Genomic DNA, 14,984 nt, shown 5'->3' on the forward strand with positions numbered 1-14,984 from the left:
AAAACAACAAAGGCATGCAAAACATACATATAACAAAATACACAATAGTCTTCATTAGGCATATCTCTTTGATTCCATTTCCTCAGACTAAACTTGGTAGGTATTACCAATCGACGCCAATTTATTACATAAGATCTGTCTTCCTTGACAAATCAATCGATTTCAATTATATTACAGTTTAGGTAGATGCAACAGATATCAGATATTATTAGCAACTTTAAGATTTACATATGTATTACAAATCCAGCGCGTTTTGTACATATGTACATATGTAAGTATATATTGGTGTATGATGTATGTTTTGACATTTTGATATATACATTGGATCTGGGTAGAGTGCAATTTAGAATATATACTTGATGATATATTACAAAAATATTAAAAATTCATACTCAAGTAAATTATTTATATAAATTTTTAATAATTTAAATATTGTAATTTTAATTATATATTTCATTGGATTTGAAGAAGCTCCATTTATATCTATCAAGTATACGATCAGTTGACTTTAAATTCATGGTCTATTGAGTATATAAAAGCGCTATCATCATTTTAATAGCACACCTAAGACTGAGTCTAACTTTTCCAATTTCATGTGCTAGATTCTTAAGAAATAGAAAAAGTGAAAAGCAAGTCATACTGTCTACATAGCATAAGATGTCTGAGGTGTATAAGAAGTATAAGATGTATATAACTATAAGTAAGAATAATACAAGCATATGTAATTGAACACTCAAATCGTCCAAGTGAGCAAAGTAGATCATCACCATCCATGGCACACATTAAATTGATATGTAACTAAAAAAAATAAAAAAATCTAAAATATCATCTGTATATTGTTTCAACATTGAATTAACAATTAATAATCAGGCACATCAATATTTAACATTGATTTCACAATTTCACATTCATTTTAAAACACGTGTCAAGGGCGGACACCTTCTTAGTCGTTGGCTAATATTTAAAAAATATTTGAACTATTATTGTTCGTTCGTATATCAACAGGTTGAATCTAGTGGGCTCTCCAACCTATTTGATAGCTTTCGCGCCATTGTTCTCAGCAATCGATTAAAGTACAGCATGTAAACAACATTGCAGCCAATCGACTATAATCAGCTGTAGATAACAGCTCTGTCATAATAATGTAATAGCAGTTTGATAGACTTAACAGTTTAATGTTAATAACATACCTTGTCGAGTCCCGCCAATTGTGTCGACTATCGATTACACATTAGATTAGCTTGGCATGGTTGGTCTGTTAGATTTACATTAATTGGCCTTTTTATGTACTAAAATACCAAGTTTTTGTTAATTTAATTAATTTTAGCAATATTTAACCCGAAGATTTACAAAATGAAGTACAATACTCGCAAGCGGAGCTCAAATAGTTGTGACACTTCTTGACAGCTGCCACCACTATATATCGGCAAGTATCGACGTTTGCGGCTATGCCGATACATACTCAGTGCCGGCTAAATTTGTTCAGTGTACATGTGTTTCTTGTTTATAACTTGGAATTGTTTTATTTAATAACACAATAATGGAACGAAGCATGCAAAAGCAGCTTTACGGCATCTCTCGGGAATCATCACCAAGTGTTCGGCGTCAAAGTATGCCGGCGAGCGCTGATAATACACGAAAATCATTTTTTGGCGGCAATCAGGGCTTATCGCAACTGCCAGGCAGCTTGAAGAAAACGGCGTTAAACAATAGGTAAAGTAGGTGATGCATCTATAAACATAATGTTCTAATATGAAAACACATTACAAAAGTCGCTTGAGCCTCTCCGCGCGGTCTACCACACAGTCCATACCGGGCATTCGATCGGACTACAATGTCGTGGAGAGCTATGGCCATGCCCTGCCCGTGGCCGTCAATGAGGCCCTCACCTTTGCCGGACCAAATGCGAGCACAGTATCAGCGAAAATCACACAAGGAGGCTGGGCGTGGGTAAGTTCCCCTCTTCTGTACAATTGTACATGTATGTAAAGACACATTATTGCCTTTCAGGTTGTGCAAGGGCGTCGACTACTGATTTGGCAGTATAAGGATACATCTAGTACAGGCAAAGTTGGCTCGCCCCCGCGTTTAGGCAAGCATCAGAGACGTACTGGCACCTCGGCTCAGTGCCGTGAGCTTACCCTGCCCTACAGCGATATTGGCCACAAAAGCGAATTGGTTAGCGTGTTTCACACCGAGGGCCAGCAGATGGCCTCGTGCATTGCAATCTCAGCGACTGGCGACGTGCGCTATTGGACTTCCATTGCGCACGATAACAACTCCGTCGACATCTCCATACTCACCGGCCAGGAATTCGTTCAGCTGCTCAACCTGCCCACGCAGCAAGGCTATTTGGCTGTCACCTCCACCTGCACCTTGGTCTTTCTACGAGTTGGTCTCACGAATGGACGTTATACCCTGCATCACAAGACTATAAAACCTGCGACGAGTTTCCTAGGCGGCTTTGGCAAACGGTTTGCCTCGATGCTCATTGGCATGAACAGCGGAAGCGACAGGGATCAGGTGAGCTAACTCGCTTCACTCCTCCCATCCCAGCAGCTAATTGAAACGCATCATCCACAGCTTTTGGTTGGGATGTGCTGTGAGCGCGATACAGAGAATGGCGAATCCATTGTGGCTGTGCTGTCGGATCGCGCCATTCAACGATGGCGTCTCTCGAACAAGGGCAACTCGGAACAGCTGCTATATGAGGATGTGAATCTCTTGCGGAAAATGCGCGAAATGTTGCTCTTAAAGTTTTGGAATGTTCGCTTGCCCAATGATAATGTTGAGATCGAAATGCACTTCATGGACTTCCAAGTGTACAAAGGAAAATACTATATAGTCGTTGGCGCTGTCAACCAGGCCCATACGCCCCAGATGTACTACGCTATAGGTGAGTCCGAATCACCTTTCCAGAACCAACATCACCCACTATAGCCCACCCTCGCTTTTAGTTGTTGCCTCGGCTCGGGAGGATGGAATGCAGCTGGAGTGCTTTACGCCGCTGAAGCTGAACAAGTTCTTTAACAGCAAGACGGCGCAGGAGTGTCTTAGCGTGCGCATCATTGTCGGACCCTCGCACATGTATTTGTATACACCCAAGGTGGTTTATCCGCTGCTCTTGTCGAATGGCTCACCTACAGCTGAGATTGAGGCGGAGAAAGTGGAGTTCCATTTGCACGATGATCGCATCCTAAGCGCCGCCATCTGCAATCACTTGCCACTCTTCTTCAGCCGCACACACGGATTGGTCTCCATCACGCCGGGCGACTTTGATAGCACCGATTTGCTGAACATGAGCAGCTGCAATACGCCCGACATGTTTGCGCCTATTTCGTTCAATGCATCCTTCAGTGGCCAGGATCAGAGTACCCTAGGCGACAGCACCAACAATTTACCACTGTTTCACTTGGATCCGGATGACGTTTACAATGAGCTCAACAATGAGGTGGGTCAGCTGAAGGCGGCCTTCTTATATAAGCTGAAACGCAACAACAACATGGTCAATACAATCCTTGCGGATCTAATGGAAAGCATCAACGAATCCGATCAGCAAGGAGCACCTCTAGATGCCTATAAATTGGATAGGTACGACTATACGACAATACCTCATATAGATATGTAAACTAATGATGTGCTTTATAGAATCGTCATCACCATTGCTGAGGACTTGGCTGAGGATCTGCCCATTGCCGATCCGCGATGGCAGTCCGTCCTCGAGGAGCACGATGGCAATCGGCACGCCCTGGGCAGCTCCCGCTCCATGCAAATCATTAACCAGCTGCGGGATAAGAGCATTGCCCTGCACCACTTCATTGATTTCTTGCATCAGTGCTCAATTTGGGATAAGGTGCGTGGCAGTTACTCCTAGTCGCTCATGCATATCCAGCTGATATTTCTGATATACTTGCAGCTCAACGCAATACCCTGTGGCAGCAATATCTTGAAACCCACTTCGTACATCCTCTCCGACATCAGTGAGAAAATTGTGGCTGCCATGGCGCTGCGGACGATACAGGGTAAAATGCCGAAGCTGGTGGACGAGGCCATCGATATAACAGTCTCACGCTGGGAGGAGCGGCCGCAGGGCAGCCTGACGTCGCAGGATATATTTTATGTGAAGCTCTGCAAATTTCAGAGTATTTATGAGTCCTTGGCCGACATGGCAGACGATCGCATCGCATCTCAGAATCGCACCACGGCCTCAGTAGCTCAAACCATCGCCGACATCAATGCCGTTGTGCTGGGCACTCTGGGTCAGGCGCTGAGGTTTCGGGAGCAGAATGCCAGCAGCTACAAGCTGCCCGGCAAGGCGCATGAGAATCAGCCGTGGACAGCCACGCCAGGTGCCGCCGGCGTACACGATGCACTCATTCGCCTAATAGAGAATACTGTGCGCTACGCCACTCAGTGCGTCAACGAGACGGAGCTGAAGCACACGCTTTATCAGCAGATAATGGAGCTGGTGGACATGGTGCTGGAGGCGCGAAAGAACTATCTGGACAGCGTGCGGGAGACGGAAAAGCATCAGGTGCTGCAGCAGCAATTCGAGACGCAGCGACGTGATCTCATCGCCACGCTGAGTGAGTAGCAGCAGATGATTAGGATGATGATGATTGAGTCTATCGATATGGTTTCATTGCAGTCAAGGAGCGGCAGTACGAGTGTGCTGCCAGGCTGGCTGAGAAGTATCTGGACTTCCCCAGCCTGGTGCTCATCTGCGACGAGACGCAGGACAAGGACCGGCTGGATGAATACACCCGCAAATATGAGGAATACGATTTCTCGCAGTTCGCCATCAACTGGCATTTGCGGCAGCAGCGGCACGCAGAGGTCTTCGAGCGCTTCAAGGGCAACCAGACGGCGCTAGCGCAATTCATGCGCGATCATCCGTCGCTCGGCTGGATTCAGCTCATATTCAACGGCGACTTCGAACGTGCTGCCAAGGTGCTCTACGAGCTGGCCCAATGCGAAACGGAGTATGTGGCGCGCAAGAAGTCGATGCTGTCGCTGTCCAAGTTGGCTGCCTTCGCTGCGGCCGACGTCGATTTGGCGGCCCAAATTGAGAAAATAAATTTCGAATTGATGATTATTGAGTATCAATCGCATTTGGGTCACGATGTCTTGCAGAGCTTCGGCTTCGACCCCACCGACCAGAAGGTGCTCAAAGTGGAGGAGATCATCAATGTAACTATTCAGTTGTGACTCTGCGAGAGATCGGCTTGTTCATAGTTTCGTTTGCTTGCAGCTCTTTATTGCCGAGGAGAACGAGAGCGCCACCGAAGTCGAGTTCCGCAAGGCCTTGGAGCTGCTCAGCTATGTGGATCAGCCGTACGACTTGCGACACAAGATCTGGTGCGCGATCATACGGCGCGACAACTGGACGGACTACGATACGAACAATGCGGTCGACTATATACACAAGCTGCTCTTCTACAAGGTGATTGAGCTGTCGCAGCTGATGGGTCAGGAGGGCGAAAACGTCTTGCCCCCCATGGAGGACTTCCTGGACAGCGCCGAGCTGGGCGACCTGCCGCAGCAAAAGCCCTTTCAGTATTTGCTGAAGCTGACCTACGAGTACGTGGGCGACATGTTTAAGCCGGCGGAAGATATGGAGCTGTAATCATTTCATTTTAGGCATTTGCCATTCCTATTAAAGACCTAGACTAAGAAACGACTTTTGATGCGCTCTGGGACAGTTGTTGGCTTTGTTCGGCCCGCATTATAAAACATTATAAACTAAGTTGCTTTGTCAGTGGTCGTCGCTGCGACAGTTGCTGCTGCAGTTGCTGCTGCCGGCGAAAGTAACTCAAGTGTGGCGAACGGAGTGGAAGCCCGCCAAGTGCCAAGTGCCAAGCGACATGCTGATGGGGCACTTACTCTTAGTCCGCCTGCTGGCAGCTCTTTAGTTTCGCTTTGATCATGACGGACGAAACAACGCCGCTGACCGCCAGCGGCTCCGGCTCCGGCTCCGGCTCTGGTTATGTTGCACTACCGCCCTATCAGGGACCCAGCTATGTCTTTCCCGGCGGCGTCTCCCCACGCGCGCGTCCTTCCAAACTGAAACAGTTCCAGTGCTGCGTCACGCTGACGTTTATGTGAGTGTTCGAGGAAATCGGAATATATGCGATGTGCAGTATATACGATTTGCTCTGACTGCTGGCTGTACCAAGTATAGAAACTGAAATTGGATCTGCTCAAAGTGCATTTCACATTTTTACTAGTATTGCAATGTCGAATAGTGCCGATTTCTGCAAGTATATGCAATCTAGTTCAAGGGTTCGGCTTAGATGTGATATGTTTTCTGATACATGGATCGTATTACTACTCGTATATCATATGACTGACGGAGCATTTTATTGATTTTTAGATGATCTGTGAATACACGATAGCCAATTAAGGCTACTTACTTATAGAGATTGAATAGCCCGTGACTTTAAGGTGTAGTTGAAAGAAGATAGTAAAACCCACTAACTATCTTATATATATATAAGGTGGGTAAACACGCAAACAGTGGACTTTGGACTCACACGCTTTTGTACTGCTATCCAAAGCATGCCTAAATCATATTAGTAATATCATGATATATTAGCATCATTATCATGATTATTAGCTAATGATTGAACCGGTGGGTACTTGGAGTAGCTTTATATTTTATATATAGTATACATAATATCTGCCTACGCTTTTTATTATTTTCTGTGGATTAATATTCAACAAATAAGTAAACACGAGGAGGTGAGAAAATGGAAATTAATAGAGAGAAAAAATGCATGTGTTATATGAAAAATCAATCCAAGTTTGAATTATATGCTGTATATGAAAAGTCAGAAAATGTATAAATATTGAAAAATTCAGGGCTGTGCATATTCGACTGACCCGTAGGGCAGCCTTATATCTTTCAACAGAGATTCCAAGAGATCCGAAACTAAACTTATATTATTCGAATTTGGTTAGTTAGGACATCAATGGACATCCCAAAGGCAACGTAAATTCGCCATTTGATAGCACTGCTGAGCCAATATCTCCACTTTAGTTGAAGCAAATCTTGTAGGGTATTAAATCGTTGCCACTCCAGTTGGAAATTCCTATTCCATTTAGCTGCAGTTTGTCATTTGATAGCCCTGTTTGACCCGGCGTGTTAACGTTTAGTTCGAAAAGGCTTTAACCACAAATCAATTTCACTTTCCTGCCCGCAGCGTCATTGTAATTGCCGCCTTGGGCCTGGCTCTGTGGCTCAGTGGCAGCGGTTACGATGGCAACGGCAGCAGCAACAACTCTGGCTGGGAAGAGCCCAGCTTCTTCTTCGCCACGAATGAGTCTGTGGGCGAGATGCTGGCGGCTGTCAAGAGGCCCATACCGGATGAGCCCGAGTCGGAGTGGGCGCTGGGTAACGCGACAGTGGACGAGGGAGCGGGCGCTCGTTCGGTGAGTGCGGGCATCAAGGCGCTGGGCGATCGCGAGATCCTGGAGGAGGGGCTGCAGCCGAGTGCCATCAACACGCCCCAGTTCCGGCACTATCGCTCCCTCAGCACGAATCCCGAGGCGCGTAAGCTGGCGCGCCGCGGCTACGTGGAGAACCAGGCCACGCTGGACATTGCCCAGAGCTACAACTACACCAAGCAGCCGGGCCGGAGCAACATTGGAGTGGGACCGTTAATAGTGCTGCCGGATCCGCAGGTGCTGCGGCTCGACTGCGACTTCAATGAGCGCTACAGGCGCAGCACGGGCGTCTGTAACAACAAGGAGCATCCACGCACCTATGGCGCCTCCATGGTGCCCTATCGCCGCATGGTCGCGCCGGACTACGGCGATGGCATTGCCGCTCCGCGGGCGGCTCATGGAGTCAAGCAACTGCCGCCGGCTCGCCAGGTCTCGCTCAGCATTCACCGCTCCAGCTACGAAACGGACTCGAATTTCACCGTTATGCTGGCGGTGTTCGGGCAGTTCTTGGACCACGACATCACGGCCACGTCGCTGACCACGGCCCAGGAGGGCGAGTCGATTGATTGCTGTGCGCGCGGCACTCTTGAGCAGCACCCGGAGTGCTTCCCGGTGCACATCCTCGCCGAGGACCCCTACTACAGGCAGTACAACCTGACCTGCATGAACTTCGTCCGCTCGGCGCCAGCTCCGACGGGCAGATTCGGACCGCGCCAGCAGTTCAACCAGGCCACGGCCTTCATTGACGGCTCTGTGGTGTATGGGAACCTGGAGCAGCGGCAGCGGAGCCTGCGCAGCTACATCAATGGCACCCTCCGCATGTTCCTCACCGACGACGGCCGCGAGCTGCTGCCCATCTCCTCCAATCCGGAGGACGGCTGCAATCGGATGCTGATGACGCGCCAGGGCAAGTACTGCTTCGAGTCGGGCGATGATCGGGCCAACGAGAACCTGCTGCTCACCTCGATGCACCTGCTGTGGGCCAGGCACCACAACTACCTGGCGCGGGGCCTGCATCAAGTGAATCCCGACTGGGACGACGAGCGCCTCTTCCAGGAGTCGCGCAAGATCCTCGCCGCCCAGCTCGCGCACATCACCTACAACGAGTTTCTGCCCGTGCTGCTGGGCCGCAACCTGAGCCAGGCCAAGGGTCTGCTGCCCGCCCGCGAGCAGCTCGATGCGCCGGACACCTACGATCCCCAGGTGGATCCCAGCATTGCCAATTGCTTTGCGGCCGCTGCCTTTCGCTTCGCCCACACGCTGCTGCCGGGGCTGTTCAACGTGTCGCGGGACAACAGCACGCCCGAGGCCATGGAGCTGCACAAGATGCTCTTCAACCCGTTCTCGCTGTGGACGCCGCACGGCATCGACCACGCCCTCCAGGCTGCCGCCAATACGCCCGTGCTGCGCGTCGACCGCTTCTTCTCGCTGGAGATCACCCAGAAGCTCTTCGAGGGCACAGCCGAGGACCGCGTGCCCGTTTGCGGCCTCGACTTGGTGTCGCTGAACATACAGCGTGGCCGCGATCATGGCATACCCGCCTACCCAGTCCTCCGAAGGCATTGCGGACTGCCGCCAGTGGACACGTGGGAGCTGATGGCGCAGGCCGTGGACAACGCAACTTTGGCCTCCATCAGGCAGATCTACGAGTGGGTAGCACTTGGCTAACTAAGACTTGAGTTTCATTTCCCATTTGCCCTCAGTTCCCCCCAAGATGTGGATCTCTACACGGGCGCGCTTAGCGAGCCGCCGCTAGATGGCGCCATCTTTGGGCCGCTGCTCAGCTGCCTGGTCTCCGATCAGTTCATGCGTATCAAGCTCGGCGACTCCCATTGGTATGAGCGCAAAATGGGACCCCAGAGGCTGACCAAGCGTAAGACTAGTCTGAGATATCTATGTATGTGTGTGACTCTACAATTGATTCTGCCTGCAGCTCAACTGGCCGAAATCTACAAGACCAGCCTGGCAGCCATCATCTGCCGCAACTCCGATGACATTCGACGCGTGCGTCAGCATCTCATGGAACGTCAACGCTTGGATGGGAATCCCTACGTGAACTGTGTGGACCTGGAGGGCTACGACTTTGACTTTCGGCCTTGGTCGGAGGCGAACGAAGCGCCGCAGCTGCACAGAGCGAGCTTCAGTCAAGCCACCTCCCTAGTGAGAGTCTTTGGGGTGAATAGCAATACAAATGCAACTCAAGTAACTGTAGCCAATTGATGAATAAATATTAATTATATATCTATATATGAATAAAACTTGGTTAAAATTGAAGACTGACGGAAAAGCTAGATTAGATAATAGAACTGGAGTAGTGAAAGAGAACTATTTAATGCATAGATTACTCTTACATTTATAGATCTTACTAAAATTGACATTTCGACTCGAAATCAATTAAAAAGTCAATTAGTCTTCAACTGAAACTTTGCTCATACAACTCCATATAAGATATTCACTCGCCTTATTGGAATTGCATATGACATATTCCAATTGGAAAAACAAATGAGTGAAATTAGTTACGATTTCTTGGTTAAAGAAATCCACGAATAAAATGCTATCTAAGGTTTCAGGGTGCAATGAAAAGTCTAAAAATATCTTTGATATTTCCTATTTAATGAATATAAATAAATAACAAATTGTTAATTGCTAAATAATTGAAGAGCTAAAGTCAACTGATTGGCCTCGCCTTATCGCTCATCTCAGCTCAGCTGGGCTGTTCTCAAGTGCACAGGCTGATGTAATCCTAGGCATGCCATTGCAGCAGCCAATAGTCCACAGAGGAGAGTACAAGCGCTCCACTTACCGAGTGCCAGTTCGCATTAGCCCGGCAGCAGCAGCGTGCCATTGGTGGCCAGGGCGAGTGTTGCGGGTGGCGCCGGAGTGGGGGCTGCGGCCGGCAGGCGAACAGCCGGACAGATGGTGGCCGTGTCGTGGTTGTAGGCCAGAGCCAGGGCAGCGAACAGAGTCAGGACAAATACAAGCCAGAGGCAGACGGAGCACAGACGACGCGCCTTCTGCCACCAAGGATCCCAGCCGAAGGGCAGCAGCTCCTCCAGCGACAAGCCGTACGAAAAGCTGTCCAAATATAAAGTGTGTGTGTGAGTGGGTGTGTGTGTGTGTGTGTTTATTAATTATTTAATGCAATGCGACAGTAAAGCGTGTGTTTACTCAGCAATCGTAAAAACGGGCTCATAATCCTTTGCCTCCTTGTTGGGCACCAGAATGATGTGCGGCTCCTGCTGTTGCTTCTGCTGCTGCTGCTGGTGTTGTTGTTGTTGCTGTACTGCCAGCAGCGCAGTTCTCTCGGTGCAGGACATGCTGTGGCTGTGACTGCGGCGGCTGCTGCTGCTGCTGTTGCTGAGGCTGAGGTTGTCCTTTGTCTGCGTCCGTTTGGTCGTGGCTGTCACCTGGGGCGACAAGCGACTCCGTTAGCGCACAAATGAAACTGGCATCTGGCCTGGCGCTGGCTTTGTTTGCAACTTAAATTAGCGTCGTCGTTGCTGCCGTTGTCTGCCAGCCTTTGGCGTGGGGTATCTCGATTCCGATAGCCAGCATGTAACACGTAAAGACTGCATATAAATTACAGTCTAGTCTGAATTTGAATGATGTAGCTGATGTAAAAACTCAGGAAATTTTAAATACTGGCTAAATACCTTATACCAACTAGACGTTGATGCACAGGCATTATAAAGAGGTTCATTTAAAGAGTGATGACTCTTTATACAAAAGGCAAAATATATATCTGTATATGTATATTTAGAGTTTTCTTTAAGCTAGGGTATTTCATCAACGTCGCGACGAATCTCGACTTTTCCTGGTTTTTGTTGTTTTTATTGTTTTATTGTCTCTTTTTGAGTTTTTTTTTTTTCAGATTCCTGTAAACAACTTTATCGCCAACTTATTGTTGCTGTTGTTGTAGCTGTAGCTATTGTTGTTGTCTGTCATTTTTCAAGTCATCTGCGCGCGTCTTCCGCCTCGAGCAGAGATTCGCACAGAATTCTCTTATCGTTGTCTCGCGCGATTGTTGGTTTCTTGGCTTCTTTTATTCTAGATCTTGCATAATAGCAATCGTCTGGCAATTGTCGCCCAGTTTCGCACTGACAGGCCCCGCAGATAAGCCCCTGGCCCCAGATAAAGCACACAATGTTCCACTTAAAAACTTCAGTTTAAGACAAATTTTTGTTTTATTTTCGATTTTTGTATTTTGCTCGTTTGTTTGTTTTCTTTTTCTGGTTGGGTTAACATGCTTGCAAATACATATACCATATACCTAAGTCATATGCTCGACTCTAGACTCTTTGAATAATGCCATGGAATTCCCTAAGTACTAGACCTATTTAAGTATATCTGGTTAAACATCAAGTTCGTATATCGTGCATAAATACATTTATGGTTAGTTTTCTTTTGGGAGGGGACTTTCACATATTTGGCTAAAGTTTTCGTATATTTTGTGGGGAGATTATTTTCATAGAGATTATATATATATTGTATATAAAGTATAACATGTAGATCGAATCGAAAATTGTTGACCCACTCAATGCTACAATACTTTGAGAAGTTAGTATTTTATTTATAGTAGCAAAGTATTTTTTGTATTTGGTATATTTTCTGATTTACTTAAGCTAAGATACTGAGAAAATATCTGAAGTAAAATTTTTTTTTTTTGCTCGCTTTCTGAATGTCTTTCTATATTAAGTTTTTCTATAGTAGGTATATTTATAGGGACTAGAATAATATACTTTATCAAAAATGCAATGAAAAGGTTGAATACAAAATACATTATAAAAACACCAAACCATTTGTATGTAGAATATATAATATGAGAAATATATAATTGGATTTTAGAATATAAACAAAAAAAAAAAAAAAAGGTTTTCCAAAAAAAGATAAGCATAATATGCTTCAAATTATACAATGTATGTATATATAACAAAACTGTTAAAAGTTATCTTATATTCTTTTTTTACTTCTTCTGCTTCTTCTTCTTTTTGGTAAATCTATTGAAGTACATACCTAAATTCTATATCGGAAGCACTTTACTCGTTTTATTTGCCTTTGCCTTGAAGATAATCAGTTAATCAGATTTATATACTATGTGTCTTATGATAAGATTTTGCTTTTTAGCTAACATTATTATATTTCTGTTTTCTTGGACTGTTCTATGCGATAGTTCTACATTCTATTCGAATCTGACCTGACTCGGTTTGCGAGCTATACGCAACGCCTGTTAACTTCCAGTTTGGGTTTCTTATACTCGTTCACGATGTGATAGGATTAGATTAGTTTATATTCACGTCATGTACGGGTGAAGCTGGAGACTTGGAGGTGGCAATATATACTCGTATATATTATCCTCTCAAGAAACTTTTAGATATCGTATATATTATCCCCTCAAAAATATTTTAGATTAAGAGATTTTTTTTTTAAACCTTACGACAAAAATTTAGAAGCTAGAATAACAAACATCAGTAATTTTTCAATTTAGTTGTTTGGAAAATGTGAACGAGTATTATGCAGTCGGACATTCCCTTGATCTATCAATTTTAGCTTTCCAAAAATTAATAAAAAATTTATTAAAAAAAATAAAATAAAATGAAATCGAAACAAATTTGAAGTAATTGAAAAATTCAATTTTAATTTTCATATAACTTAAGAGCAAAAGACATTTGCAGTGATAGATGTAATTGCATTAAATACATTTCTCGGCTATATGCATAACTTATGTATATTCGATATTAATCGTATATTTTTCATTCTCCTTTTATTATTAATTTTTTTTATTTGATTTGTTTGGGTATAGTTCTATATCTAGATTTGGCGCAGTTTTCCCATCAAGTTATTTTAGTTTTCAATATATGTATGTATATATTTATATACATACATGTATATATATTGGTAACCATTCAAAATGTTTTAAAAAAATAGAATAACATTATACAAAAAATACAATTTCATTTAACAAACATTTTGGTGTTATGCCTTAATATCGTAATCGTTAATCGTTAATCGTTTATCGTTTCATAGATGACAAAGTGAAATGAAAGTCTTTCCAAGTAAGTAGATTTATGTAGTGCAGTGTACTCAAACACTGATGGTCGTACTAAAAAGTGCCGCATTTTCAATTGGTCGGAGTTTTGTTTGAATTGTTTTGTTTTTTTGATTTCAGTTGAGTTGAGTTGAAATTTTAGTTAAGACTACAGAAGCTTCTAGTTGTATTTGTTTAAAAGTGCGTTGACTAGAAATAGTTGTTGATTAAATATATGCATGTATTTATTATGGTTCATTTTTGTAATATTTTAAAGAATACATTTTCTAGGGCTTACACATGTATTAAATTAACAATGGCTGATTGTGACAATTAATGGAGAGACAGAGAGACAATTAATGGAGAGACAGTGAATTATTTATGTATATATATATATTAAGTACAGCTATAACAAACAACAACAATGATAATTATAATAATAATAATAATAATAATAATAGTAATAGTTGTAATAATTACTTGAATCGCATTAAGAACTTTTCAAACATAGAGACAAGCTAATACATATATATCATAAATCATATATCATATATCAAATATCAAATATCATATATCAGTTATCATTTACGATTTACCATTTATGTTTTATCTTGTATCGTTTATCTTTAAATTGAATGCTGCTTTTATGTATAAATATTGTTCATATATATATGTAACTGAATGATCACGTTGCTTGTTTGCTGAGCCCGGGGCAGCCTTTCTTGTATTTACATTACTTAAAATGAAACAATATATATATACCGATATATATTTGTTTAAAATAAGCCACACCTAGAAACTAATTAAACATTACAATTTTTAATATTAACATAAATTTTACACAATTCTCAATGTTTATATATAGCAGTGAAAACGTACAATATTATCTTTATACATATCCGACTTGAATCATATAGATAAAAATTTCTGTTTATTCATCTCGAACATATATATATATATATGTATAAATATATATTCTCTCTCTCAACAGCTTCATTACAGCTGTTTGGGCTTGCTTACGCGTTTCACAGCATGATCTGCTCAAACCATGATGATATCATATGCCTCCAGCGTGCTCACGATCAGATATATAACCCAGAGTAGCAATAATATCGACGCATTCATCCATTTGCTAATCGTGGGCCCACCCAATTCGGCGCGTATCGACTTCGTTGATCGTCGGATCATCATAACTCCAATGGCAATTACAGCCTCGCCGCAGAAGAGCGTCACAGCAAAGCCAATGCTGAAATGTTATCTAGTATTAGGACAACTGTTATAGGTAGCGATCATTTGCCGTTGCCACTTACGTTCCGGGCTCCACATTAAACGTTGAGCCATTGACCGCATGATAGATCGAGGCGATGGACCACGCCAGGCCAATGCCCAGGAATACGTTGACTGCATTGCTGCCCGTCACATTGCCAATGCAATTGTCAGCGGTCTGATCCTGTTTGGCCGCGATGATGCTGGCAAATGTATCTGCAGGCCAAGAAATACTAAGTTAAATAAT

General features: G+C 44.1%; 4 protein-coding genes across 12 annotated transcripts in view; 2 read left to right on the forward strand and 2 right to left on the reverse strand.

Annotated features, from left to right (window-relative positions):
* The first annotated feature begins 1,385 nt into the window (after positions 1-1,385).
* On the forward strand, positions 1,386-5,677 carry Nup133 (nuclear pore complex protein Nup133). The gene is made up of 9 exons (XM_018000730.2): positions 1,386-1,713; positions 1,773-1,950; positions 2,011-2,523; positions 2,584-2,896; positions 2,958-3,591; positions 3,649-3,853; positions 3,917-4,586; positions 4,649-5,190; positions 5,252-5,677. The coding sequence occupies exons 1-9, from the start codon at positions 1,541-1,543 to the stop codon at positions 5,624-5,626; spliced, it is 3,603 nt and encodes a 1,200-aa protein (XP_017856219.1). The 5' UTR covers positions 1,386-1,540; the 3' UTR covers positions 5,627-5,677.
* A 111-nt stretch (positions 5,678-5,788) lies between these two features.
* Positions 5,789-9,720, forward strand: cd (peroxidasin homolog cardinal). The gene is made up of 4 exons (XM_018019067.2): positions 5,789-6,101; positions 7,203-9,095; positions 9,150-9,319; positions 9,380-9,720. Exons 1-4 carry the CDS (start codon positions 5,926-5,928, stop codon positions 9,664-9,666), a joined length of 2,526 nt encoding a protein of 841 aa, XP_017874556.1. The 5' UTR covers positions 5,789-5,925; the 3' UTR covers positions 9,667-9,720.
* Positions 9,721-10,038: 318 nt separating this feature from the next.
* On the reverse strand, positions 10,039-11,119 carry LOC108609828 (uncharacterized). Its single transcript, XM_018001604.2, has 2 exons — positions 10,615-11,119; positions 10,039-10,521 (listed from the first exon to the last, which is right to left on the reverse strand). The coding sequence occupies exons 1-2, from the start codon at positions 10,761-10,763 to the stop codon at positions 10,266-10,268; spliced, it is 405 nt and encodes a 134-aa protein (XP_017857093.1). The 5' UTR covers positions 10,764-11,119; the 3' UTR covers positions 10,039-10,265.
* Positions 11,120-11,592: 473 nt separating this feature from the next.
* Positions 11,593-14,984, reverse strand: part of Calx (sodium/calcium exchanger 3) — a 60,581-nt gene continuing 57,189 nt past the window's right edge. For all 9 annotated transcript variants that reach the window (XM_018000027.2, XM_089476544.1, XM_089476545.1 and 6 more), the window contains 2 exons: positions 14,782-14,953; positions 11,593-14,717 (listed from right to left, as the gene is read on the reverse strand). In XM_018000027.2, the coding sequence (XP_017855516.1) occupies positions 14,513-14,717; positions 14,782-14,953 (377 nt within the window). In that variant the 3' untranslated portion in view covers positions 11,593-14,512. The remainder of the gene's footprint in view (positions 14,718-14,781; positions 14,954-14,984) is intronic.

The sequence above is a fragment of the Drosophila arizonae genome, chromosome 2, assembly GCF_054131065.1.
Source record: "Drosophila arizonae isolate 15081-1271.41 chromosome 2, UAZ_ARI_1.0, whole genome shotgun sequence".
In the NCBI taxonomy this organism is placed as follows: domain Eukaryota; kingdom Metazoa; phylum Arthropoda; class Insecta; order Diptera; family Drosophilidae; genus Drosophila; species Drosophila arizonae.